The following is a 25559-nucleotide window of genomic DNA, read 5'->3' on the forward strand; positions in this document are numbered from 1 at the left end:
TATCTTTGGGTTTATAGAAAAAAAATTTTTTGGCTGGGTGTGAGATCCAGCAAAAATGACCTCATTTTAGGCCTACAAAGCTATTAGGCCTGGCTCTCGGTGCTGTATCCATAGCTGACCTGAAAATCACTAGGTAGACTAGGCTGGCCTTGAATTTATAGTGATCCCCCAGCCTCTGTTATGTCATGTGTAGACTTATAAACACATACTACCACACTTGGCAGAGGCTATGGGGCTTACCAAACATTATTTGGACCAGCGGTTTGGTGCAACAGCTTTGGAAGCAGAAGGCCCCCGAGGACTGGGTCAGCAGCTGAGATCCAGGCCTAATAGCTTTGTGGGCCTAAACTGAGGTCATCAACCTGCTCTTCAAAAGGGCTATCTCAAGTGGATGTGTATGATCTCTGGATTACTGATAAATTATGTGAAAGAGGCCAGCAGACCATGGTTCTTTAAAACATGTTAAAATGTGAATGTGCCCAAGAGCATGCGTGTACAGCACGTGTGTGCAGGAGCCCACGGATCTGAGATGAGGTGGAGAGCCCCTGGAACTGGAGGTACAGATGGTAGAGACCCACCCATGTGGGTGCTGGGAACCAAGCCCTGGTGACCGCCAGCCGGAATTCTCTGTCCCACTCTCCTCCATGCTTAAGTCAGGTCCTGAGTCATTTTTGTACTCTCTGTCATTGCTATATTAACTGCTTAATTTATTTAGTCTGCTTCATGGCCCAGCGCAGGCCCGCCATGCCCACACTTGCTGGGGACAGCGCAAGCATAATCGGTTACAGGATGCTGAACCATGCTGCAGTTGGGAGTTCAGGATTCCCCCTCCAGTGAGTTTGCAAACTCCACACACAAGTACAGTCCACACAGCAATAACAGTGGCCAAAGACGTCCCATCCCATAATTCATCTCATCTATGTACAAAATAGTTCACATATCACCCCACAGATAAAAGCTAATAACAGCAACTGCTCTTCCCAGACCCCTCATCAGTACAACCCATCACACGGACTTATAACCAAACCCATTCCCAATTTGTTAAATATGGTGTGAGCTCCTGCTTAGGAGATGACAAACCTTGGAGAGCTACAGAGTCCCAGGACACCTGGCAGCCAGGGGTGGAAAATGCCCCCAGAGTTTCCCATGCCCCTGGCCCTCAAGTGTGGCTCAGGAAGTAAGCTGGACCAGCAACAAAAGAGGTAGAATCTACAAGGCCCAGCTCAGGAAGCTGTCTTCGCATCTGGGGACTCAGCAGCCACCATGCCCGTCCTGAGTTGCTGCCTGGACCAGACATTCTAGAGATGTGCAGTAGCTGCCACAGGGTGCAAAGAAATTGATGGAACCCCCTTCTCCCTGCTTAGACCCAAAGTCTGAGGCAGACCATACTGGCACCCAGAACCCATGAGCCCACCAGCCTGGATATGGGGCTTTTAGAGGGCAGGGCCTCTTTGTTTCCAGCCCCAGCTTCTTTGGTGTTTTTGTGAGTGACTGCTTGTTGAGACAGGAAGCTGAAGCTCTCCACACACTGATGCGGCTGGCCCTGGGCTGGTGAGCAGGAACCAGTCCTTTTTTTTTTGGATCCTGTAGGTTTCACCACACACTAAGACTCTTCAAAACCTGCTCCAAAGGGCATGGCCCGGGATGGAAGGAGAAATCACTACTGTCATTTCACATGCTTTGAAGGTTCCCCGTTTCTGTTACTCATACTACCGCTTGAAGTCCTGCTCCTTGCTGAACCAGACTCCAGAGCGCTCAGGCCAGTTCACTCCGTCATCTTGCCCAGCAGGCCCAGGTCATGTTGATTAGTGTAAAGCTACAGCCTCCCAGACTCTCAATCCACAGAGGCCGAGCAGTCCCTAGTAACAGACTCTCGGTCTAGAATCCAGGCTCTTTTATCCTCTTCACAGCTTCAGGTGAGTTGGATTTACAGATAGAAACTAGGCCCCAAACCCGTGGAGAATTGTTTCCCTGCACCCAAGTGCCTCCTGGGGAGGTAGAAGGGATGGCTTGTGCTTCTAAGCAAGCCGTCAATCCACAGGAAACTTAGGCAGTCCTGCTCTCTGCAAGGACAGGGTGCAGAGGGGGCAATGCTGGCTGTGGAATGTCCCCTTGCAGGGGGATGGACCAGGGCTAGGGTGGCGAGTCCCGGGTTAGGCCATACTCCATGCTCACGGTGTGGTCCAGTTCTTCCAGCTCTGCTGGCAGTGGGATGGCCAACTCCCCCAAGAACAGGGAGAGCGCCTCGAACGAGTCCTCCAGCTTTGAGAATGCCGGTCTGCAAAGAGAAGGGATGGAGAACAACAGGCAGAACGTGAGTGTGGGAGGAATGGGTACGAGATGTGTCTCCCATTCCCAGGTCCCGCCACCTCAAACCCTCGACCCTCTTGCTGTAAATATGCAAAGCAACACCATGACAAGTCTGGCCAGGCTAGAGATCATGCCTTAAGGCAAAACATCCAAAGAGATGTGACCCTCTCATGTCTTAGAGTGAATGCAACAAGCAAAGGTTGAGATTGGTTTCTATACTTATTAAAAGACACCTTGGGTGCTGGTGATAGAGCCCTGTCGGTACAGTGCCTGTCTATCACCCACAAAGCCCTGAGTTCAATTCTCAGTATAGTAACTGGCCATGTTGGTGTATACCAGTTATCCTAGGCACTTAGGAAGTAGAAGCAAGAAAGCGAGAAGTTCAAGGTCAGCTTCAAGTCTATATCTAATTTGAACCAGCCTGGGTGACATGAGACCCCATCTCAAAAATAAACATCTGCAAACAACAGGAAAATTGTAAGTCCCCTCCCCCCTAGGCCCTGCCCTATGTTAGGTGAGAGCTCTATCACCAAGCTACACGAGGGAGAATGGTCACCATAGGCTATGGGATGGAACTGTTTGGGAAGGATTAGGACGTCTGGCTTTGTTGGGGTAGGTGTGTCATTGGGGTAGGTTTTGAGGACTCAAAATCCCATGCCAGACCCTGCTTGTGGATCAGACAGTGGTCTAGCACCACGCCTGCTGCCCGCTGCCTGCTGCCCGCTGCCCACTGCCCGCTGCCATGCCTCCCCACCATGATCACAGACTCAACATCTGACACTGTAAGCAATCCCCAAATTAAATGCTTTCTTTTATAAATTGTCTTGCTCATGGTGTTTTGTCATGGCAACAGAAAAGTAACTAAGATAGCTTCTAAGTCTATTTTTATTATCCAAGGTTAGATGCTTTATCTACAGGCCCCACAATCATTCCCTAGGTAGCATCTCTTCATGTGTGTGAAGCTGCCTATGTAGTACTGAGGATAGAACCTGGGGCCTTGAACATTCTAGGCAAGTACTGTATCACTGAGTGATATTCCTGCCCCTGCTTCCCTTTGTAGACACGGTCTCACTATGTAGTCCTGGCTGTTCTGGAACTTCCTATGGACCAGGCTGCTCTTAAACTCATAGAGATCCACCTGCCTCTGCCTTCCAAGTCCTGGGATGGTAACAACAACCATCTTTAATGGGATCTGATGCCCTCTTCTTGTGTGTCTGAAGAGAGCAACAGTATACTCATATACATAAAATAAATAAATCTTTAAAAAAAAAAAGTGTATGCCACCATGCCTGCTGGCCTTGAACTTCTGACTTCAGAGGCACTCACCCCCATGCCCAGTTTTTACACACTGGCCGGGAGCAAACCCAAGGCTTCATGCATTCTAGCCAAGTACAGTACTGAGTTACGTCCCCAGACCCTATTTTAAGAGTTATAAGCATTTTTTGAGATAAAAGTCACATGATATAAAATTAATGACTCCATGTCTTATGAGGGCATGTGGTGAGTGGAGCATTTGCTCATGTATGCTTGCTAAAGGTGACATCCAGGACTTGGCACACGCCAGGCAAGTCCCCTCTATTCCTCAGATACACCGCCAGTCCCTGTAATTGCCTTTTGTTGGCCACCCCTAGAGCTGAGAGCTGAACCCATAGCCCCATTCATTCCACACAGTCTATTGTGGATACACACACCTCACTTAGATTTTCTTTAAAAAACAAAACAAGCTGGGCGGTGGTGGCACACGCCTTTAATCCCAGCACTTGGGAGGCAGAGGCAGACAGATTTCTGAGTTCGAGGCCAGCCTGATCTACAGAGTGAGTTCCAGGACAGCCAGGACTACACAGAGAAACCCTGTCTTGAAAAACCAAAAAATAAAAAAATAAAAAAAAAATAAAAAAAAATAAAAATAAAAAATAAAAGACAAAACAAAAAATCCCACTGCTCCTAATGTCTGTGACTCCATCCTGTCCAGCCTCTTGCTTCTCTGCTACCTCTCTTCCCTAATGTGGCATGGCAGAGCTCTTGGGGCTTCAGGGGTTTAACAGTTTCCTCTCAAGCTCAAGGATTCTACTGCTTGTCCAGGGAAGGGCATGGGACGATCTAAAGCGTGCGTCTCAGGCCCTGAGGGCTGTAAAGTGAGAGAAAGGGGTGAGACACCAACCTGCTCTCAGGCTCCAGTTTGCAGCAGATAGCAGCCAGGGGGAAGAAGGCTGGGGGACAGTCTGTTGGGACAAACTTCTCCCAGAAAAGCTTTACATTGAGGCCAAAGTCCAGTGTGCGGGGCAGGCAATCAGGATCAGCATATACCTGCCCGATGATCTGCAAGCAACAAGATGGATGGTCAGGACGGTCTCCAGAGGCCACAGACAGAGGAGGAAGGGATGCTCTTGTAGACAGTTGCCCAGGGCAGGCAGAACCCTATTAGAGGGAGGGCAGCCTTCTGCCCCACCTCTCCTTACCATGCTAATGCAGATCTCTCTCTACACTGAGTCTGGATACTGGGGAGGGTTTACAAGAGGCCTCCCTGCAGCAGAAGCAATGTTGGTAACTGGTACCTGAAAGCTAGAAGCTTCCACTTACCCTACCCTGCTATATCCCGCTGTGGCTCTATCCTCTACCAGGTCAAGCCTCGACAAGGTGAGGGCTGGGTTTGACTGATGTCTGAAACCCTTTGGCTGCCATCACCTTCACTGCAATCTACTGAAGAAAGCAACTTTGTAAAATACTTTAATTATTCTAACCCTTGTGTGTTTCTCCTCTCCCTCATAATTTTGTAGGAGTGAGAAAAGCTTCACTGTGTCTACTTGACTCAGGGCTCTGAGGGATACTGGGCTATGCTGCAGCCTAACCAGTGATTTTGAGGCAAACTATTCACTTGTAGGAGGGCAACCCAGATCTCAGGGAGGCAGGGCTGCTCGGGTGTCTGAGTTTGAGCTTACCTCGCAGAGAACGATCCCAAAAGAGAAGACATCCACTGTCTCATCGTAGCTCTTGCCTTGGGGAAGAGAGGAAAGTGGCTGTCAGGTTCCAGAGCCAAAAACTGGGCCACAGCAGCCAAAAGGTGCCCAGGGGCCATCGACTGTGTGATAAAGAACTGCACCCAGGTTCAGGCTCTTCTAGACTCTGATCATGAGCCAGGGTTAGGTAGCCAGGCAACCCACTGCTAGCCAGCATCCACCAGGGGGCACCATACTTCAGTTCTTGATCTGGAGAGAGAGGAGGCTAAGGCTAGAGCTCTGAACAGCCTGGGCCATTTGGAGACAAAAGATCCTTAGAGCTCACCTCCACCCAGGATGACATGCTGCTTTCCCAGCTGTGTTTGGGAAAGGAGTTTATGAGGCCTGGCTTGGCCAAGCCTGGGAGACTGCCCGCCCACCCGCTGAGTGCCTGTCCCTGTCGCAGGCTTCCCCAGCTTACAGCACTCAATTTAAGATGTGGCTCCTGTCTTCTCTCTGGCTCTTTTCTCTCTCCAGGGATTCAGAACTTACCATTCAACATCTCGGGGGCCATCCAGTAGGGGTTTCCCACCACAGTGTAGCGCTTCTTGCGGTCACTCTTGCGTAAAGTGCGTTTCTTGGTGGTGGCCTTCTCTACTGGAGGCCTTTTCCTCTCTTCTACTATAAGACGCGACAGCCCAAAGTCGGCTACCACCACCGTCTTGTCCTGGTAAGAAGACAAGGGCCAGGTCAGGACCTGGGGTGTGGGCTTCTCTAACCTGTCCCTGGGGTGTGGGCATAGGCAAGAGAGACCACCTTCAAGGAGAGAAGTTACACAGCAGAGAGTCACACCAGAAAGCTCTCCTGGGAGCGGGTGGCTGGGCCTTTGTGGGTTTTTCTTGTCAGTCTGGTATCTGCCTAGAGCAGATTCCAAGCTAAAGGAGGAGGCGCCTCAGGGACCTGCAGAGTGCAGCGCAGGTGGGTAAGGGTTTCTTGTCTATCTTCAGCCCTTTGTCTTGTTCTTAACAAGGACTTGTAGTTGCCAGAATAGGTTAAGAGAAAAGGTCAGGCAAAGGCGGTAAGGGAGGAGGCAGCTATGGGGCAGTCGTGTGAAGAGGGGTTACGGTTATTTCATATTGCTGTGGAAGGAAGTCGGCAGGAGACAGCTGTAACTGAGGAACGCTGGCCTCATGCTGGCTATATGGAGCAAGGGCTGCAGCCCGTCCTTCCGTCCGTCCGTCCGTCCGTGTTGTAAAGAGGGATCAGCAAACTGTTTTAGGGCCTGCTATTAGGCAAGAGCTCTACACAGACAGGAATTCAGCCCCATCCACACCCAGACTCCTGCCACACTAAATCAGTGTAGGGGATTGAGCCCAGGGCCTTTGGCCTGCCAGCCAGGCAAGCTAATCCCTTCTACCAATCACTTCAAGGGCTGCTCCTGGGGAGGGAGGTGAAATTGTGCCTGCATGTGTGTCTCTGAGAGCCTCCATAAGATGGGGATGGCAAAAGGCACTTGAGGTAGCAGAAAGCCCAAAATAGAAGCCCATAGGTGGTGTGTCTGGTCTGAAGCCAGAGGGATATCCCCAGGCAGCACAGTGGGACGTACCAATTTGATGAGACAGTTGTGTGAGTTCAGATCCCGGTGGATGATGCACATGGAGTGTAAGTAGGCCTGCAACAGAAGCAGGAGCCATGGAGCCTGGTCTCCCAGGCCACGCCCTTCCAACATCCCTTCCCCCAACCCCCAGCTACTCCTGTCTTCTAGGCCAAGCCTGTTTAACTTCCCATCTCCACCCACAAGCCACACTTGTGTCCTAACAGCAACAGAAAACTGCCAGCTCCTGCCCAGGTTTTCCAGCAGTCTCCAATTCTACTGGCCTGAATCCCCACCCTTTACATAGCTGAGGCAGTCTAAAGTGAGCACCCTCAAACACACTGTTCCCCCCTCCTCCTCCAGGGTCTGCTTCCAGCCACTTTGGATTTTCCTGCCTGTGGTGGGGAAGAAATGACCTCCTGACTCACCTCCCCTGAGACACCCTCCTCCTCTGTCTGTTCTTCAGCCCCTCCCTCTTCCTGTCCAGCCATTTCTAAACTATTTTTACTAGACATTCCCGTGTCACTCTTAGGAGCTATTTTCTTAGTCTTTCTGTTCCCTGTAGATGGGGAAGGTGACACTGCTCCCTTCCCCAGCCCCCCTGTACTACTGTGTCACTGTTCCTAGGCCCACAGAGGCAACCCCTCCTCAAAGGCATACTTCCCCCATGTCCCCCCTTTTCCTGAGACCCCTGTGTGCTGTGAGTCCCTCCCAGCCTCCACAGGGCCAACCCTTTGCAGAGCCATCTTCTCATGTGCTGGCCACTGCTGAACTAGGTGACTACCCTGGAACTCCAGACAAGCCCAGGACCCAGCCCCTTCTTTTCTACCTCACTGCTTCACTGTAAACAAAGGATCCTGGAGGAAGGAGCACACTCTGGGGTGCAGCCCTCCCCCCACCCCCTGCTGTGTGGAACAGTCACGTCATTAGCACCTGTCAGTTGTACGGATGGCTAGACTCATTCCCACAATACTCAACAGGAACTTGCATCTACTACTGGCTCCTTCTTCAGGGTTCATCTTGAATCCGTGTCCCCTCCTCTCTCCTCATATTTTCTAGGTAGTAAGGTGCTTACTCCCAGGTTCCTTAGCACACGGGCACCTCTCTGACAGCAAGGTCAGGGTGCCCTGCGCTATGGTTTGCCTTGTTCATGCCGTTTGGTGTTAAAGAGATTTGAAATCCTTTGAGAACAGAATTGTTGACTGAAAGAGAGTAGGTAGCCAACATTTCCTTGGCACTGAAAGAAATTCAGTAGGCAGCTGGTGAATGTTCCAGCCCCCTCGATGGGCGCCTGCCTTCCAGAGCAGCCTGCAATCCCCGTACCTTACTCTACACATGCCCAAGGCTGTTGGTAGGACTCACCATTCCAGAGGAGATGCCTTTGGCAAATCTGACCTTCTGTTGCCAGGGGAACGGGTCCTGCAGGGTAGGAGAATGTCTGTTAGAGGAGTCCATCCCAGCTCTTGGTCTAGACTCCATTGGCCAGCATGTGTGCTACAGAAGCCTTCCAGTCCCTCCCAGTACACACCTTTGAGGGCAAACAAGGTCCCTAACCCACAAGGTTCCAGAGTAATGAGCACAGGTGTCCCTCTGATAACCCACCAAAGCTCTTCCTGACTATGGATGGGGTCACGTGCTCACCACACTGCGCAGAAAGTCTTTGAGCGTGCCCCCCTCGATGTACTCTGTCAGCAGATTCAGCTTCTTGTCCTTGTACAGGACACCGATGAACTTGAGCACATTAGGGTGGTCCAGGCTTCGCATCACTTTCACCTGGAGGAGAGGGGACGAAATGAGTCCAGCCTCACGGGACAAAATGAGCACAGCCACAGATTTTACACACTGGGCCCTGCTTTTCTAGGACTGCTCCAGAAACCAGGTGGGAGAGCCCAAGAGTGAGATGGAGGCCTGACATGGTGCCGAGCAGGAAGCCCCGCTGGCCCACTGCAGCTGCCCCAGTGTCCCCAGCTGCCGCTACCTAAGGAGAGAGAGGCAGTACAAATGAGATGTTCATGGGATGGAGTTTCTGTTCCCTGGAGTCCCACTTCAAGGTACTTGGTGGCGACCATAACAGCCTGTATTAAACTGGTACATTCATACGATCACCCCTGTAACCTGAATCTCACCTTAGACTGGCTTGTAGTGTCTTTAGTAAGTGTGCACTCAACAGATGCACTGTAATTTAGAAGAGTCTTTCCCCTTAGCTGTTTCTCTCCCTCTCTCTCTCTCTCTCTCTCTCTCTCTCTCTCTCTCTCTCTCTCTCTAAGGTCTTTCTAATATCCTTGGCTGGCTTGGCACTCACTGTGTAGCCAAGGTTGGCCTTGAACTCAGAGCTCCACCTGCCTCTTGAGGGTGCTGAGACTAAAGGTGTGCATTACCACACCAGACTCTCTGCCCAGGTTTTAAGATAATGGTTGAGGGCTGGGAAGATGGCTCAAAGTTTCAGAGCACTGGCTGCTCTTCCAGAGGACCTGGGTTTAATCAACAGCAAACACATGGCTGCTCATAACTACCTATACCTCTAGTCCCACGGCCTCTTCTGATATGCAGACATACATGCAGACAAAATACTCATACACACATAAATAATAATATCGATACTTGAAAAGACTGAGACAAAATAAACCTTCAGGTTTATTTTTTTTAGTAATAAAATAGTGGCTGAAATGAGATTTCTCGTTCTTTTCACCCTTTCTTCCCAGACTCCCCCCACCCCATTCTGTTCTTTCTCCCTCCCCTTGTCCTGTCTCTTGATGGAACCCAGTGCCTTGCAGGCTGTGCTGGCTCTCTATCCCTGGGTTTTCCCTAGCTCAATTCTGAGTTATCTATCATTCATTGTGTGTGTGAGTGTTCGGTTCCACGTGTGCATGAGTAGTGTGTGTGTGCCTGGTGCTGGAGTCACTGTGGGTCAGAACGGGAGTTATGGATGGTTGTGAGCCACTGTGTAGGTACTGAGAACAGAACCCAGGTCCTCTGCATGAGCAGTACATGCTCTTACCTGCTGAGGCATTCCTCTAGCCTCCCCCCTCCCCTACTTTTATTTGAGACAGCCTCATTATGTTGCCTAGGCTAGCCTTGAACTTCCAGTCCTTGAACAGGAGTCCTCCTGCCTTAGCCTCCAAAGTAGCTGCAGTGACAGGACTGGGCTACTAGGTCTGGCAGCAAGTTTCCTTTTGAAAAAACACCCCTATTTCACTTTCTGTTCCACATGGGGTCTCACTGTGTTGCCACATCTGGCCTGGGTTCACTCTCGGGGTCACATGATCCTCTTGTTTCAGCCCCTCAAGTATAGGTCTGCTGGAAAGTCCAACCTCATTTCTTACCTCAGTCAGGAAAGTCTTCTGGGTTTCCTCATCACAGCGAATTAACTCCTTCATGACCATCACTTTGCCTGTGGCTTTGTGAGTCACCTACAGGAAGGGCAAGTGTTAACAGTGCAGAGACCAGAGAAAATTCTGGTGTTCTGTTTGTGACAATCTGTGGACTAAGGGAGTAATTCAGTAGTAGAGAACTCTGTTGACATGCTCAAGGTCCTGGGTGGGTTTGACCTCCAGCAACAGAGGGAAGAAAATAAGAAAGAAAAAGCAAAAAAACAAAACAAAACAAAACTCTTTGCAGTGTCCTCCCGTTCCTCGGAGGACAGACTAGCCAGAGATCATGTGTAGAAAACAGCACAGGGCAAAGAGGACTCAGGAAGGAAGTGTATCTTTTCCCCTAGAATGCTGGGCATGCATAAGGGAAAGCCAGGACTCTAAAAAAGGAAACCGGGAAGGATGGGAGGGTTTGCTGCCAAGCCAAGCAGGGGCTTTGCTCATCTGGCACAGGGGTGAATCCCTGGGTGGGCAGAGTCTGGGGGCAGGGTGTCAGCACCACAGACATGCACCAGGGAGCTGGGTGGGTCAGAGGTGAGCCTTCCATCCCTGCTGTCTGGAAAGCTGACGTACAGGCTTACCTGACCCCCCCTCCCAGCTCTCCGCAGAGGAGGAGGAGAAGAGAAAGAGAAAAAGATTAGTTCCTGAGCTCACCAGGGTGGCAGGAGCCTTCACCTTGTAGCATGCCCTGCAACCTGGAGGCTGTGGGCACTCAGCACACCCTCCCTGATTGGCGGCGTGAGTTTCCAGAGCTACTCACTATAGCAGCCTTGCTGCTCGTAGGTGGCTACGAGGACAGAAAGGGCACCTCAGACACCATCACTCACAGCCAGGAAGGAGGCCGGTGTCCTACAGAGTTGCAGTGTGGCAGTATAAGGTAAAAAGGTAAGAAGGCTGTGAGATGGCTCAACAGGCAAATTTGCCACACGAGGCTGATGACCAGAGTTGGATCCCAGACCCATGTAAAGGTAGGAGAGAGTAGAGTCCTCCGAGTTGTCCTCTGACCCCAACACAAACATCATACACACAGTAAAGCTTTGAAAGAAAGGGTAAAGGAAGTTGGTGGCAGCAAAGAGTGCAGCAGCTGCTTCCTGTGCTCACCTTGATGGCCTGCCCAAAGAAGCCCTTCCCCAGGACCTCCCCGTGGATCAGGTCACAGGGCCGGAAGATCTGCTGTGAGCAGCTGCTGGAGCAGCGAAGGGATTCTGAGCGGCTGATGTCTCGGCTGAGGAGCAGGGGCTCCTTGGGGGAGCTGGGGCCAGGAGACTTGGAGATGCTGTTACTGCGCCTGAGGATGAGGGAAGGGTGAGAGCAGGCAACACAGCGTGACAGGAGGCTCGGGGACACCTGGTATTTCCAGCGGTTGTAATTTGGATGGTATCTCTGGGGGAGGGGGTTCTTACTGCTATTTGGGGGCTGCAGACAATATTAATCATAGTAAAAATGCATGAAAAGCGGGAATCAGGAGACTAGAAGTGAATCTCCGTGGGGAAGTGAGCCACCATGGATTCCATCCTGCACTGAGAAGTGCAGGGAAGCAGCTGGGGTCGATGGACTGAGGACTTCATATACAGGATGATTAGCGTCTATTAGCTCATGGTGCTCTAGACATGGTGCTCCACTCCCTTAGACTCTGTTTCTAGCCCCACGGCTGCTTGATTCAAGGTACCATACAGTGACAGATGCCTCCATCCACAAAAGGAAGGGGCAAATGGCATCTTAGGTCCAATCTTGAATAAATCTGTACTGGCCTATGTCGCTTACATTTTAAAATAATAAACAGGCATGATTTTTATAGCAATAAAGCTATTGTGTGTACATTCACAAAAGTGGCCAGTGAGTTGCATAGTTAGTGACTGTTATTCTTGACTTACTGAAGAAAAACGCTGACACTGTCCTGTGCTGCTGCCTTGCTTGCCCAGAGCACACACAAAGTGAGCTGCCCTTTCTGAATAGAGGCTCTTCAAATTACATGAGCAGATCTCTAGTCACCCATATCTTCCCTTTTCCAGCCCACCTGCCCTTTGGTACCTTCCTTGCCTCTCCTAACTCAGTCATGCTGGCCAAGGCCGAGAGTAGTCAGGAACGATCTGCGGGGAGGTTGTGTGAGAAGCCAGACAAAAGGGCCTGGCTGATTCAGCCCATCGGAGCCAGGGACTGGAGAAGTATCTGGTTCCTAGTTCTGACAGCATGTGATATTAGGAGTGCTGAACCCGGCACTGTACAACCTTGTGTCCTTTGCTACATATAACTCTTACAGAACCCCACATCACAGATGCAGAAACAGGGAACAGAGTACCAAAGGAAATGAATGTTATAGATATTTCCGCCTGAGAACATGGGGACCTGTCTCCAGTCCTGTAAGCAGCCTACTCAGGGCTCACGCACAAGGTAGCTGTTGCCCTCCACAGACTTTCCAGGCTTTGGGTTTGGGGATGTTTGCCCCCCAGTCTTAAAACATGTGTTTGGGCATAGCAGTGCCTTTAACCCAGCACACAGAGATGCAGAGAGGCAGGTAAACGCTATGAGTTTGAGGTTAGCCTGGTGTGGTTTGAATGCTTGGCCTAGGGAGTGGCACTATTGGGAGGTGTGGCCTTGTTGGAGTAGGTGTGTCGCTGTGGGGGTAGGCATTGAGACCCTCATCTTAGCTGCCTGGAAGACAGTAGTGTTTTCCTGTTTGCCTTTGGAACAAGATGTAGAATTTTGGGGCTCCTCCAGCCCTCTTCCTGCCTGGATGATGGCATGCTCCCGCCTTGATTATGGTCTGAACCTCTGGACCTGTAAGCCACCCCTAGTTAAATGTTGTCCTCATAAGACTTGCCTTGGTCATGGTGTCTCTTTAGAGCAATGGAAACCCTGACTAAGACACCTGATCTATATAGTCCCAGGACAGCCAGGGGTACATAGTAAGATCTTGTCACAAAAACAACAAAAAACCAACCCCCAAAATGCCACATTTCCCTGTATGTGTATATCCTTCCCCCTCTTCTTTTTTTTTTTTCCTTCGAGACAGGGTTTCCCTGTATAGCCTGGGCTGTTCTGGAACTCACTCTGTAGACCAGGCTGGCCTCTAACTCAGAAATCTGCCTGCCTCTGCCTCCCAAGTACTAGGATTAAAGGCGTGCGCCACCACCACCACCCGGCCCCCCCTCTTCTTTTTAAGACAGGGTTTCTCTATGTAGCTCTGCCTGTCCTGGAACTCACTCTGTAGACCAGGCTGGCCTCGAACTCAGAAATCCGCCTGCCTCTGCCTCCCCAGTGCTGGGATTACAGACGTGCGCCATCACTGCCCGACTGTCCATCAATTTCTTTACCAATTTTTTGTATACTTACTTGGCCCCGTTTGTTTCCAGCCCCACACTTCCTCCATGATGGATTTTAAAGATTGTTATGTTATAATTTCCCGTCTAGCTCAAGTTTAATGGACAGAGCCCAATCTTCTGTTTTGGTGTGTGTTTGTGCGCACCTGTGCACACTGTTAGAGAGGGAGAGACAGAATATGTGTGTGTATGTAGATGTGTGTATGTACACTTGTGTGCACACAGGGGCCAGCGGAGATCAGGTTCTCTGCCACTTTCCACCTTGTTCCCTTTAGTGATTTCTCCCTAAACCTGGAGCTAGGCTGGCAGCCAGCAAGTGCCACTAATCCTCCTGTCTCCACTCCCCATCGTGCTGGGTTAGAGGACCGTGTAGAGCCTTGCCTGAGATTTTATGTGGGTACTAGGGATCCAAGTTATCCTGTTTGCTTAGCAAGTAGTCTGACCACATCCCCAGCCCGATCCTCTCTATTCTGTCCAGTCTGGCCTTGAACTCACGGCAATCTTCCTGCCCCAGCCTCCTGAGTATTGAAATTGTGGATAAGGGCAATGCTTTTTAAAACTTTTTTTTTTTCTCGAAAAACCAAAAAAAGAAAAAAAAACTTTTTTTTTTTTTTTTTTTTTTTGAGATAGTGTCTAGCCGGGCAGTGGTGGCACACGCCTGTAATCCCAGCACTTGGGAGGCAGAGGCAGGCAGATTTCTGAGTTCAAGGCCAGCCTGGTCTACAGAGTGAGTTCCAGGACAGCCAGGACTACACAGAGAAACCCCATCTCAAAAAACCAAAAAAAAAAAACAAAAATCAAAAAAAAAAAAAAGAAGATAGAGTGTTACTAGGTAACTGTAACTAGCTCAAGCTCATGATACTCCTGCCTCAGCCTTGCACATGCTGGGATTACAGAAATGTGCTACCACATCAAGATTCTGACTCTGTGGTTTCTAAGGAAACCTGGTAGACACCTGTTTCTATACAGAAATCTATGAACTGTGAGTCCCACATGGTAGCTGTGTCAGCTCAAGTCTCACATCCTGACCCTGGCCTGCTGGTTTCCTAAGGCTGCTGGCCTCCAAAAGCCAATATAGCCTCTGAGGGGTAGACAAGGAATAAGACAGAGGGGACAGAGCAGCACCTTAGAGAACGTCTCCTCAGTGTCCCCTCCTGATTCTCCTTGGTGTCCAAGGCACTGAGCATGAGAGTATGTCCAGTAGTCTGCATGTGGGGAGAAAGCCGGGTATCTAGCCGTAACTGGTCCAGGCGCTGGGGGACAGGGTCATGTTCAATCAGCAGCTGAAGTGTCTGGCTTGTCTGGTTAATTGCGTCCTCCACCTGTGGCCAACAGCAAGGTAAGGTCGGTTTCCACAAGCTGTCCTACCTGAAGCTACCTACTGCCCACCCAGTCTAAGCAAAGTGTACCCAACATTTAATTTGTCTAGAGGTAGTAGCCTCTGGCTGCCAGAGGTCATTTAATGCTTCTGTCTGGTACCCTGTCACCTCCCTGTCAGCTCATATCTTCTGCCCCGGAAATCTGTTAGGTTGGTTGTCACAGGCTCAGTGCTAAGATTGTCTGGTATGGGAAAAAGTAAAAGCCATAGCCAGATCTTTCAGGGGGCCTGTTCTATGCACCAGGCCCACAGACAGACTGGACATATACTGTACCTCCTCTACTCGGAGAGTGCGGACAGGGGTCCCATTGATCTCCAAGATGCGGTCCCCAGGGTGGATGGCATTTCGGTTATTGGGACTGATGTGCATCCGGTTGACCCTGAAGATGGACAAGAGTTAAGGCGAGATTAAAGCATTCTAAAACTTGTACTCGCTTGCTCACCAAGTATTCAGCCCCCAGTGGCCTGGCCGCACACTCAGGGCCACCTACCCCGAAATGTAGTACCCACCCCAGAACAATTCCTCTCAGGGAAGGGCACTGTCACTGACCTATTGACCTAAGCAAGAAACCTGGACATTGTCCCCATTTGGAGTTCCCTAAAATCCCTCCCCTTTTCCCCTCAACCCCCACCCACTTCTGAGAATCCTGCCTTCTCTCCATCACCATAGTTACCAACATCTCTCTCCTGGATCACCGTAGGAGCCTCCTAACAGCTCTATGTCTCTGGGCCTTTCCTCTCTCCTTCTAACCTCCATACCTGTGGTCTTTCCACACGCCAATCTGGTTATATTATCTTGATGCTGAAAGCCCTTAATAGACCTCCTGGACTTTCACAGTCAGCTCCTCCATATTAACAGCCACTTGGGCTACTCTTTCAACATACACTAAACAATCAGACACTCACCCCTAGAGATATCTGGTCTCCCTCTGCCCTGAACACAATTCCCTCTCCTTTTTATCTAATGAAGCCATAGAATAGATCTCGCCTCGTCCTGAATTCTTAATCCTAGTAACCTCTCACCTGCACTGTAAGATCCAGCCGCACAGTATTTACAGGGCTCTCTCTCTCTCTCTCTCTCTCTCCCCATCAGCCATCACAAAGTGAGTAGCTTTGCCACATGCTCACTGCCCTGAGGCTCTGGCTCAACACAGACCCAGGGGGAAAATGAAGCCTGGTGTTACATGGACGTAGTCTTGCCTCTAATCTTTCGATGAGACCCAAGGTAGGATCTTACCCTTTTGGGGGCCTATTTTCTTCATTCTCCATTCACAAATGCAATCAATAAAACAATAATTAACTTCCTATTAATGTCAAGCCTTTGTATACAGTACTGAATAAGACAAAGGGAGGTCCTTCTGGAGTTTATGTTGGAGTGGTGTCTTCGGGTTTCTATTGTTGTCAGGAGACCCCATGACCACATCAATTCTTACAAGGGAAAACATTTAAGTGGGGCTGGCTTATAGTTCAGAGAGAGGTTTAGTTCATTATTGTCATGACAGGAAGCATGGCAGCACACAGGCAGACATGGCGCTAGGGAGGGGTAGCTGAGAGTTCTACATCTGGATCTGCAAGAACTAGGAGAGAGTGACCCTGGGCTTGGCTTGAGCTTCTGAAACCTCAAAGCCCACCCTCAGTGACACACTTCCTCCAACAGGGCCATACCTCCTAATGCCACTCCCTAAGCATTCAAATATATTCAATATGTATTCAAATATATGAGCCTCTGTTGTCAATCTTTGTCAAACCACCACAGGTGGGGAGGACAGATGACAATCAAGCTGATATGCATTAATCAGGCCAGATAATTTCCAGGAGTAGACATGAAACCTGACACCCGAAAAGTCGGGAAGGCAGCCTGAAGTCAGAAGCAACTTGGGCAGAAGAAGCATGAAGAGCCAAGGTCAGGAGGAAGACGATGGTGAGGAGAGGAAGCTCTGGGAGGATTACCTGTGGGCTCTGACCATGAGCCTCTGTTGCAAGGCTCTCAAAGCACTTACTCTTTCACTTGCACGGTGGTGGCATAGTTAGAAGAGGCACTTTCCACAGACACGGAGAAGCCACGTCTGCACTCGGTGGTGGCAGGCATGGAGATGAGCGTGACAGAGTAGGGCAGCTGGTCCTGGACAGACTCTGTAGACAGCCTTTCAAACATGGGTGCCAGCACCACCTCATTGTGGCACTTCCCGCTGGGGAGAGGGACACAAAGGGGGCTGAGATCCTGCAGGCCTGCCTGGAAGCCCTCCAGCAACCACCCCAGTCTCACCACAACTGCCTTTGCTACAAGTCTTGATGGGCTGTCCAAAAGGAGGAGTCTAGGACTTGGGTGACAAGCTGGGACAGCAGCAGAGAGAATACTGGGAAGAACCCTGGCCTGGAGGTAGGATGGACTGGGTTTTCTTGCTCTGCCTGACTCACAGTAAGAACCTTGTCCTAGACTCTTCTCCCGTCTCTGGGCCTCAGCTGCCTTTTTCTGTTAACCAAGACAGCTGGATAGGGGGTTGTAGGTCAACTTTGCAGTCTTTCCTTTAGTGAGAAGCTGCCCCTAAGAGGGCACTTCCCGGCCATTTCTGTGTGGCAGCCCTTCTAGGACATCACCCCAATTGCCTTCACCCAACTCACACTGCTCCTGGAGGACACACGGGGCACATCTTACCAGTAGAGGGTAGCATGCTGCACCAGGGCGTATGCATCCCCATCCTCAATGATCACCTTGCAACTCATGCAGGCAAAGCACTCTGGGTGGTACTTAAACTCCCCGGCCACCTGTGAGCAGACGGAAACACCGTGGAGTTAGAGCGGACGAGACTAATGGTTGGTGAGGGGGACCATCAGGGATGTGCTGACGCCAGCCACCAAAATTCACTGTTCCCAAGTACAGAGCTGCAGATCCCGTCAAAATCCAGCCTTGTAGTCCCTGCCCTAGAGCTTCTGTGGAAGTGACAGAGGGATGTCGCCTGCCATTTCTAACACCACGGAAAACTGTTGGCCTCAGTCATAAGAACACGTCTCCACAGTAGTGCCTCCTACTGTGGGGGCTCCCCATCCCTCCAACACAGGGCTAGGTAGTCTGTTCATGAATCCCACTGTATACACAGGCAGCAGTGCCTGTCTCTGCCAGCTCATTCTGGTTCCTGCCACCCAATTCTCTGATCAAGACCTAGGTACATTCTCCTCTCAACCTGTCACACTGTCCTTTAGGTTCCATCTCACTGCACTGTTCTCCCCGACTACTCACCCACACCCAACAGTGTACGCTAAAGTCCTTGAGGGTATAACAGACACCATACTGCCGCTCTGTCAGGTGCTGTATGAACTCACTGGAGGAGCTGGCTCTGGAAGCGGGGCTGCCTGCTCCCATTTTAGACCTAAGCATGTTTGCTTCAAAGTGTCTTCCAAAAGCCCTTGCCTGGGGGTAGGCTTGCTCTCCTCGCTCTGACAGGAAGAAAATATTGGCAACACTGCCCAAGAAGAAAACACTGTGTCCTTGAGAACAGGAGGGTAAATCACTCCACAGAGGTCACCACTGTTTATGTCACGATTGTAAAAGTGCCCACAGTAGAGTTTTTATAGAGGTTGAAAGTTCAGCCACTGATGTTCATCCACAGAAAGAAAGCTCAGTCAGTGACTCTGTCTCAGTTTTCTGCTGGATGTTGTAAGCACCTGGCTTGATGTTCCCTTCTTTTCCTTGGAAGCTTCACCCAGGCCTCTCTCATTCAGGAACTGCAGCTGGCTTCCTCACTGGGGCTCTGCAGTGGTTCTGCTGGGTTGTTTGTGAGCCTCTGATCTGATGAGGCTGTTCTGGCGTCTGCTAGAACTCAGGATGCCTGATGTGATGGTGTTTCCTGTGAATGTGCTGCATCCTGCTAGCTGCTACACTACACCTGCATTTACTGTTGCTTGCCATATACGTAATAAACTCACTCACTAGGAACCAAAATCACAGCTATCACAGATAGTCCCCTGGACCACACAAAACAGAGGCAAGGCTACACCTGTCTTTAGGAAGGGCTCAGTAGACTCCTACGGTTGAATGAATTGATAAAGGACATCATCTTCCTGATGAAAATACCAGATGATGACTGACCACGGGACCTGGAAGGGTTATCGGTGGACTGTGACGGGCAGCTCACCATGGCTGGTCCTGTCATCAACAGAGAGCACCCATGGCAGAATTCTCCAAACTTGGCCCAGTAGTCCTTGTGGCAGTACAGCTTCCCATCCTTCTCATAGTACCAGTTGGTGAGGGATTCCTGGCATTCGGAACACCTGCAAGGCCAGGAAAGAGACGCTGTTAGAGCATTAGAGCCGGCCGCACAGGCGGTGCTGGGATCCCAGTTTAATGACAAACTGGGCAGTCCTCTCTTCCAGAGACAGGATGGAGCAAAGCCACAGCTTAGTGGTCTCCCAAGGAAAACTGCTTCTGACCAAAAAAGCCTCCAAAAACCAGCTGTGCTGTGCTGCCTGCCCTTGGGAGCAGGGGCTTTGAGTACTGGAGCCCACTGGGAAGCCTCGCAGACTCAAGAAACCCCTCTCCCAGAAAATGACATATAACTTATGTGTGGGGTGTGCAGGTATCCCTTAAGTCCATGTTTCAAGGACCAAAAAAAAAAAAAAAAACCCCTCAATCAGCCCACTTCAAAACCAAGTCACCACAGCACTGTGAAGGTGTTCTTTTTTTGGGGGGGAGAGGGGAGTTCAAGACAGGGTTTCTCTGTGTAGCCCTGGCTGTCCTGGAACTCACTCTGTAGACCAAGCTGGCCTTGAACTCAGAAATCCACCTGCCTCTGCCTCCCAAGTGCTGGGATTAAAGGCATGCACCACCACCGCCCAGCTGTGAAGGTGTTCTTGAGGAGGGAAAATAAAAAAACAAAACAAAAAAGCTACATATGGAGAAGTTCCTCACCAGGCTCGGCATTGAGAACATGCACTGCTCTCACAGAGGACTTCAATTCCCAGCATCCAATGCTCTAATGGCACCTGTGCTCATAGACACACACACACACACACACACACACACACACAGATAAACACTGTACAAACTGAAGACACGCCCTCCCCAAGGTATGGTAGAGGGAAAGGTTTTTATTATGGATATGAGGGAGAGCATAGTCAGAGGCATCTGAGGGAGACAAAGCAGACTGTACGGGGCCCAAGAGGAGAGAGAGGAGAGAGAGCGAGCTCACAGCTGAAATGGCAGGGTTACAAGGGAATGAGAAGCTAGGGGCGGGAAGCCCATGAGCAGGAGCCGGGTAGGGTAGGGTGGGGTGAGAAGAGTTGAGAAGACCCAAAGGTGGTTGTGATACTGCGTGGGCCTGGAGGCCAGCATGCGCTCTGGTATGCTATAGGCACCACAGTGAGCCATTTGTTCCCACTTTCTTTTGGACCTGACATGTATACATTCAATTTGTTAAAAACAATAAAGTAAAATTGTTTTAAGATTTATTATTTTTATGTTTATTGGTGTTTTGTCTGCCTGTATGTCTGTGTGAGGGCATCAGATTCCGTGGAGCTGGAGTTACAGCAGGTATGTGCTGCCGCGTGGGTGCTGGGAACTGAACTCAGGTCCTCTAGCAGAGCAACAAGTGTTTTTAACCACTGAGCCATCTCTCCAGCCCCAAGAAAACAAAAATTTAAAATAATAATAATAATAATAATAATAATAATAATAATAAAGTTCATCAGGCAAATTCAGCATGTGGGTGTGGTGGTTTGGATAAGAATGGCCCCTATAGGCTCATATGTTTGAAACCTTAGTCACCAGACTAGAGCTGTTTGAGAGGATTAGAAGGATTAGGAGGTGTGCCCTTGTTCACTGTGTCACTGGAGGTGGACTTGGAGGTTTTAAAAGCACAAGGTTGGTCTAGTGTCTCTTTTTCCGCTGTGGATGAGGATGTAGCTCTTAGCTACTGCTCCAGACAGAGAGCTTCAAAGTATTTATTATTGGGGGAATGAATGTATATATATATAGTGAATGCATATATATATATAGTGTGTGTGTGTGTGTGTGTATGCCACCATGCTCACCACCATAATAATAATCGACAAAGCTTCTGAAATTATAAGCAATCTCCCAATTAAATGTTTTCTTTTGCCGGGCAGTGGTGGTGCATGCCTTTAATCCCAGCACTTGGGAGGCAGAGGCAGGTGGATTTCTGAGTTCGAGGCTAGCCTGGTCTACAGAGTGAGTTCCAGGACAGCCAGGGCTACACAGAGAAACCCTGTCTCGAAAAACCAAAAAAAAATAAATAAATAAATAAAAAAAATAAATGCTTTCTTTTATGAGAAGGTAGTATACCTTTTCAGCAATAGAACACTGACTAAGACAGTGGGTTGAATAAGAATGGCCACCAGAAAACTTGGCATGGTATTGAAAGTTTTAATGCCAAGCCCTTGGGAGGTAGAGGCAGGCAGATCTCTGTGAGTTCCAGGCAAAGCTGGTCTACAAAGCAAGTCTAAGGTAGCCAGTGCTACACAGAGAAACAAACAAGCAAACAAACAAAAGCCACCAGAAGCGACTGGTTTTGAAAAAATTTCTCGTGTGTATGTGTGTGTGTGTGTGTGTGTGTGTATAAAATACATCAAGCATATTCCACACCTTCTCACACATGGTTCTATGAGGGCCTCAGACGGCGCATAGAGCTTCATGGCTAGGCAAGCACTCTATCAACTGAGTTACAGCACCAGCCCAGCAGAGACACAGAGAGCTTAAAAGTAATTATTGGGTTCATATATATGATGTGTATGTGCACATTTGTGCATGTGTGTGCGTCCCTATGAGCTGGTCAGAGGTCAGTTCTGTGGAGTTGGCTACCTCCTCCCAAACCTTTACGTGTGTCAGGGATTGAAATCTGGTCAGGAGGTCTTTGCCCACTGAGTCACCATTCAGGCCCCAGCATTGGGTGTTTTGTTTGTTTATTTGTTTGTTTGTTTTTTAAGTTAGTTTTCATAGAGGATGGTAGCACATTCCTTTAATCCCAGCACTTGGGAGACTGAGGCAGGAGGATCTCTGAATTTGAGGTCTATCTCCTCTATATTATGAGTTCTAGGACAGCCACATAGTGAGGTTTTGGTAAACAAGCAAACATTCATTCCTTTTCATTCTTTGTTTCTCCCTTTCTCTGAGACAAGCTCACACATAGCAAACGCCAGCCTCTGAAGTACTGTAGCCCCACCTGTAGCCCCAGGCAGACCCAACTTCTGATCCTCCTGCCTCTGCGTTGTGATAACAAACTCAGCTTGACTGCTGTTCAGTTTCTCTCTCTCCTTTGTTGAGACCCCTCTACCATTCCTAACTATGTTGATCAAACTGGCCTCAAACTACTAGGCAGGATTTGAAATGTCTATTTAATTGGAGTTGTAAATACCAAAATAGGATGCACACACACAATTTTTAATTTTGTACAGCTAGCCAGAGTTGTTCTCTTCCCTCCCTCTCTCTCCTCTCTCCAATTTAAGGTTTTTCTATAGTTTATTATACCACTGTTTTCATTTAAGTCAGCACCATAGTATAAATAGCTTTTTTATTTTAAAGACTATTGTACATGTTTGACTGTTTGCTTTCATGTGTGCCTGGTGCCCATGGAGGTGAGAGAGATCTCCTGGAGGGGGGGGGGGAAGACAGTGCTGAGCAGCCAGGTGGCACTGGGAACTGAAACCAGTTCCTCCACTGTGAGTGCTCAGAACTGCTGAGCCATCATCCCAGCCCTGACAAGGACAAAGAGCTTAAAAAAAAAAAAAAAAAACCCTTTTAGTGATTTCTACTGATATGTGAGCTGTATAATAATGTTCATAATAACAGATATGGTTTCTATTGAGTTTACAAAAGTCAAGAGGAAAGTGGGTAGAAGACACAATAACCCAATAAATACCTCAATCCTGGATTCAACTTTAGACTGAAAATGGAGATTGCTATGAGCAACAATTGTGGTAACAATTGATCAAATTTTAATTTAGATTACAATTTGATTATGAAATTTGTTACCCCGCCCCCCACCCCCTTTGTTTTTTTAATGACAAGGTTTCTCTATGTAGCCTTGGCTATCCTGGCTTGGTAGACCAGGCTGGCCTCACAGATTGTCCTGCTTCCGCCTCCCAAGTACTGGATTAAAGGTGTCCATGCCTGGTGAAATTTGTTACTCCTCTTAGCCTTAAGAGTAACAGTTGTCACCTTGTTGGCGATTTCCACTTTTCAGTTGATGTGTATTGTCAACCTGTGAGAACAGGCGGCCACTATCTCCTTTCTAAGCCTACCCAGCACACACAGCTAAGACTCAGCTCCCTGCCCATCCAGCCAATGAACCTCATTCCTTTTAGCCAGATTCCTTTTTATTGAGATAGGTCTTACTATGTTGGGGCTCAAGAATTCTTTGTGTATAACCTCTCAGATAGCAGGAACTGAAGGTCTGTACACCTGTTTGGGTAGACTGCTTACTGTAATCTAATCGGCAAAGGCTTTTGTCTGACCCACACTGGCTACATTTTTGCTTCTCAGAGGTCACACAGGGAAGCCCTTCCATAGGGCTCCCAGCCCTGCCACTTAATAATTATGCCTGGGTAAGTATCTAATATACTTTACTTCTCTGATCAATTCATCATCTGTAAATAGATTGCTGTGAAAATTAATGAGACAGTATGTATAAAATGTACAGCCAGCTTATATAAAAGGCACAGTGCAGCTGGGACACAATATTAACTGCAATTAAACGTGATAGCGCATGTGTCATTGGATAGTCACTGTACTAGTTAGGTAGCTTTCAACAACTTTTGTTTATTTTTATTGAGTCAGCTTTTCTATGTACTCCTGGCTGTCCTGTAACTTGTTCTGTAGATCAGGCTGCCTTCCAACTCAGAGATCCTCCTGCCTCTGCCTCCTGAGTGCTGGGATTAAAGGTGTGTGCCACCATGCACACCTTGTTATTGTTTGTTTTTTTGTTAGTTTTCACTTTGTAGGGCAGGCTAGTCCTGAGCTCACAGCAATCCTCCTGCCTCAACTTCCCACTATACCCACATTCTCTTAGGGGCTTTTTTGAGGCAGGGCCTTTCTATAGCCCTGGCTGGCCAGTAACTCAGAGATCTGGTATTAAGGGCATTTACACCACTATATCTGGCTTTCTCAGGAGCCTGGTTAATAAGATATAATTACCAGCATCCCACTATAAACAGCCAGTGTCAGGATCCTGCTCTACGGTCTAGCAGGACAGAGACTATTGCATGAAACCACAACTGGTTAAAATGCAGGATTCCAGAGCCCAGTCCCAGGTGATGCATCTACAACCTGACTCCTGCACCTAAGGCTCAGGGATCACTGCCCAACCTTGGACAGAAGGACTGGAGGGTCCAGAGGAGCACAGGAAGCTTGATGTGCAATTGTGTCTCCTAGAAATGTCAGAGAAGCTATACCCATGAAGTCTCACCAACACAGCTACCTAAACAAGAACCACACCAATATGGAGGGAAGAAAGCTCACAGGGCTTCAACCCTAGACAAAGAACCATAGACAACTATGAAATGCTGAAAGTGGGAGAAATGGTGTCCCCTCACTGGCTATCCAATACCAAATGGCCAGCTCTGAAAACCTATATATAACAAGTAACATTGTAACATTATACAGACTGAGCAGGTTCTATTTTTGTATTTAGAGAAAAAATGTAACAATAATTAAAAGAAAAACAGGCTACGAATTTGAGCGAGGAAGGTGGAACATGGGAAGGGTTAGAAGCAAGGAGGGAAATGATGTAACTATATTATAATTTTAAAAAATTTTTAGCCGGGCAGTGGTGGTGCGCGCCTTTAATCCCAGCACTTGGAAAGCAGAGGCAGGCGGATTTCTGAGTTCGAGGCCAGCCTGCTCTATACAGTGAGTTCCAGGACAGCCAGAGCTACACAGAGAAACCCTGTCTCGAAAAAACAAAAAAACAAAACAAAAAATTTTTAAAAAGGAAGTTCAGGACAGCCAAGGCTAGAGAGTGTGTGTGTGGGGGGCAACAGAAAGAATGCACCCATCTTAAAAAATACCAGGTGGCCACACCCCTTTAATCCTAGCACTCAGTAGACAAAACCAGGCAGATCTCTGTGAGTTAGAGGCTAGCCTGGTCTATGGAGCAGTTTCAGGACAGCCAGGGCTACACAAAAAAACCCTGTCTCAAAAAACCATAAATAAATAAATAAATAGAGGACCAAATGGGTTTAATGTATGTCTGCAAAAGCATTTCACAATGAAGGACGACATTGTATTAACTTGCTAGGCAACGCAGAGATGTGAGACAGACACAAGGTGCCCCTATATCAACATGTAGAGGCTCTAAACTGAACCACACGGGGTGAGAGGCCCCCCAGTGCTGCTGTTCCTGAGTGCGGTGCTTACAAGGGAGTTGGGGTGAGCTGAAGCAGCAGTGGAAAGCTGCTGAGCTAGGACTAGAGAAGCAAGCCCTGGAACACGGAGCACCCAACTGCCTGTGGGTGCTGTTCCAAGTCTGTGGCCTTTCTGCTTATTTATGGGCGCTACTGACATCTTGTGTCTCATCAGGCTCTTGGGAGCTGGGTGTGGTACAGAGAATATATGGATACAATGGGCCTAGAGAACGTGATGAGCTCCAATTTAGGAGAGAGCTAAATTCAAGCGCCCAGTGCTATGTGCTCCTGGATAAA

The 25559-nt window shown here is 48.9% G+C and overlaps 1 protein-coding gene across 3 annotated transcripts in view; it reads right to left on the reverse strand.

Annotated features, from left to right (window-relative positions):
• Positions 1-668: 668 nt before the first annotated feature.
• Positions 669-25559, reverse strand: part of Limk2 (LIM domain kinase 2) — a 68109-nt gene continuing 43218 nt past the window's right edge. For 2 of the 3 annotated variants that reach the window (XM_028758066.1, XM_028758065.1), the window contains exons 2-15: positions 19043-19178; positions 17566-17675; positions 16910-17098; positions 15184-15289; positions 14657-14853; positions 11313-11499; positions 10164-10250; positions 8482-8613; positions 8203-8259; positions 6853-6918; positions 5799-5973; positions 5250-5305; positions 4472-4629; positions 2134-2278 (exon numbers count right to left, since the gene is read on the reverse strand). In XM_028758066.1, the coding sequence (XP_028613899.1) occupies positions 2134-2278; positions 4472-4629; positions 5250-5305; positions 5799-5973; positions 6853-6918; positions 8203-8259; positions 8482-8613; positions 10164-10250; positions 11313-11499; positions 14657-14853; positions 15184-15289; positions 16910-17098; positions 17566-17675; positions 19043-19178 (1801 nt within the window). Of the gene's footprint in view, positions 2279-4471; positions 4630-5249; positions 5306-5798; positions 5974-6852; positions 6919-8202; positions 8260-8481; positions 8614-10163; positions 10251-11312; positions 11500-14656; positions 14854-15183; positions 15290-16909; positions 17099-17565; positions 17676-19042; positions 19179-25559 lie in introns of all 3 variants that reach the window. The other variant, XM_028758064.1, reaches the window with a different exon arrangement.

Source organism: Grammomys surdaster, unplaced genomic scaffold, assembly GCF_004785775.1.
Source record: "Grammomys surdaster isolate TR1022 unplaced genomic scaffold, NIH_TR_1.0 126187, whole genome shotgun sequence".
In the NCBI taxonomy this organism is placed as follows: Eukaryota; Metazoa; Chordata; class Mammalia; order Rodentia; family Muridae; genus Grammomys; species Grammomys surdaster.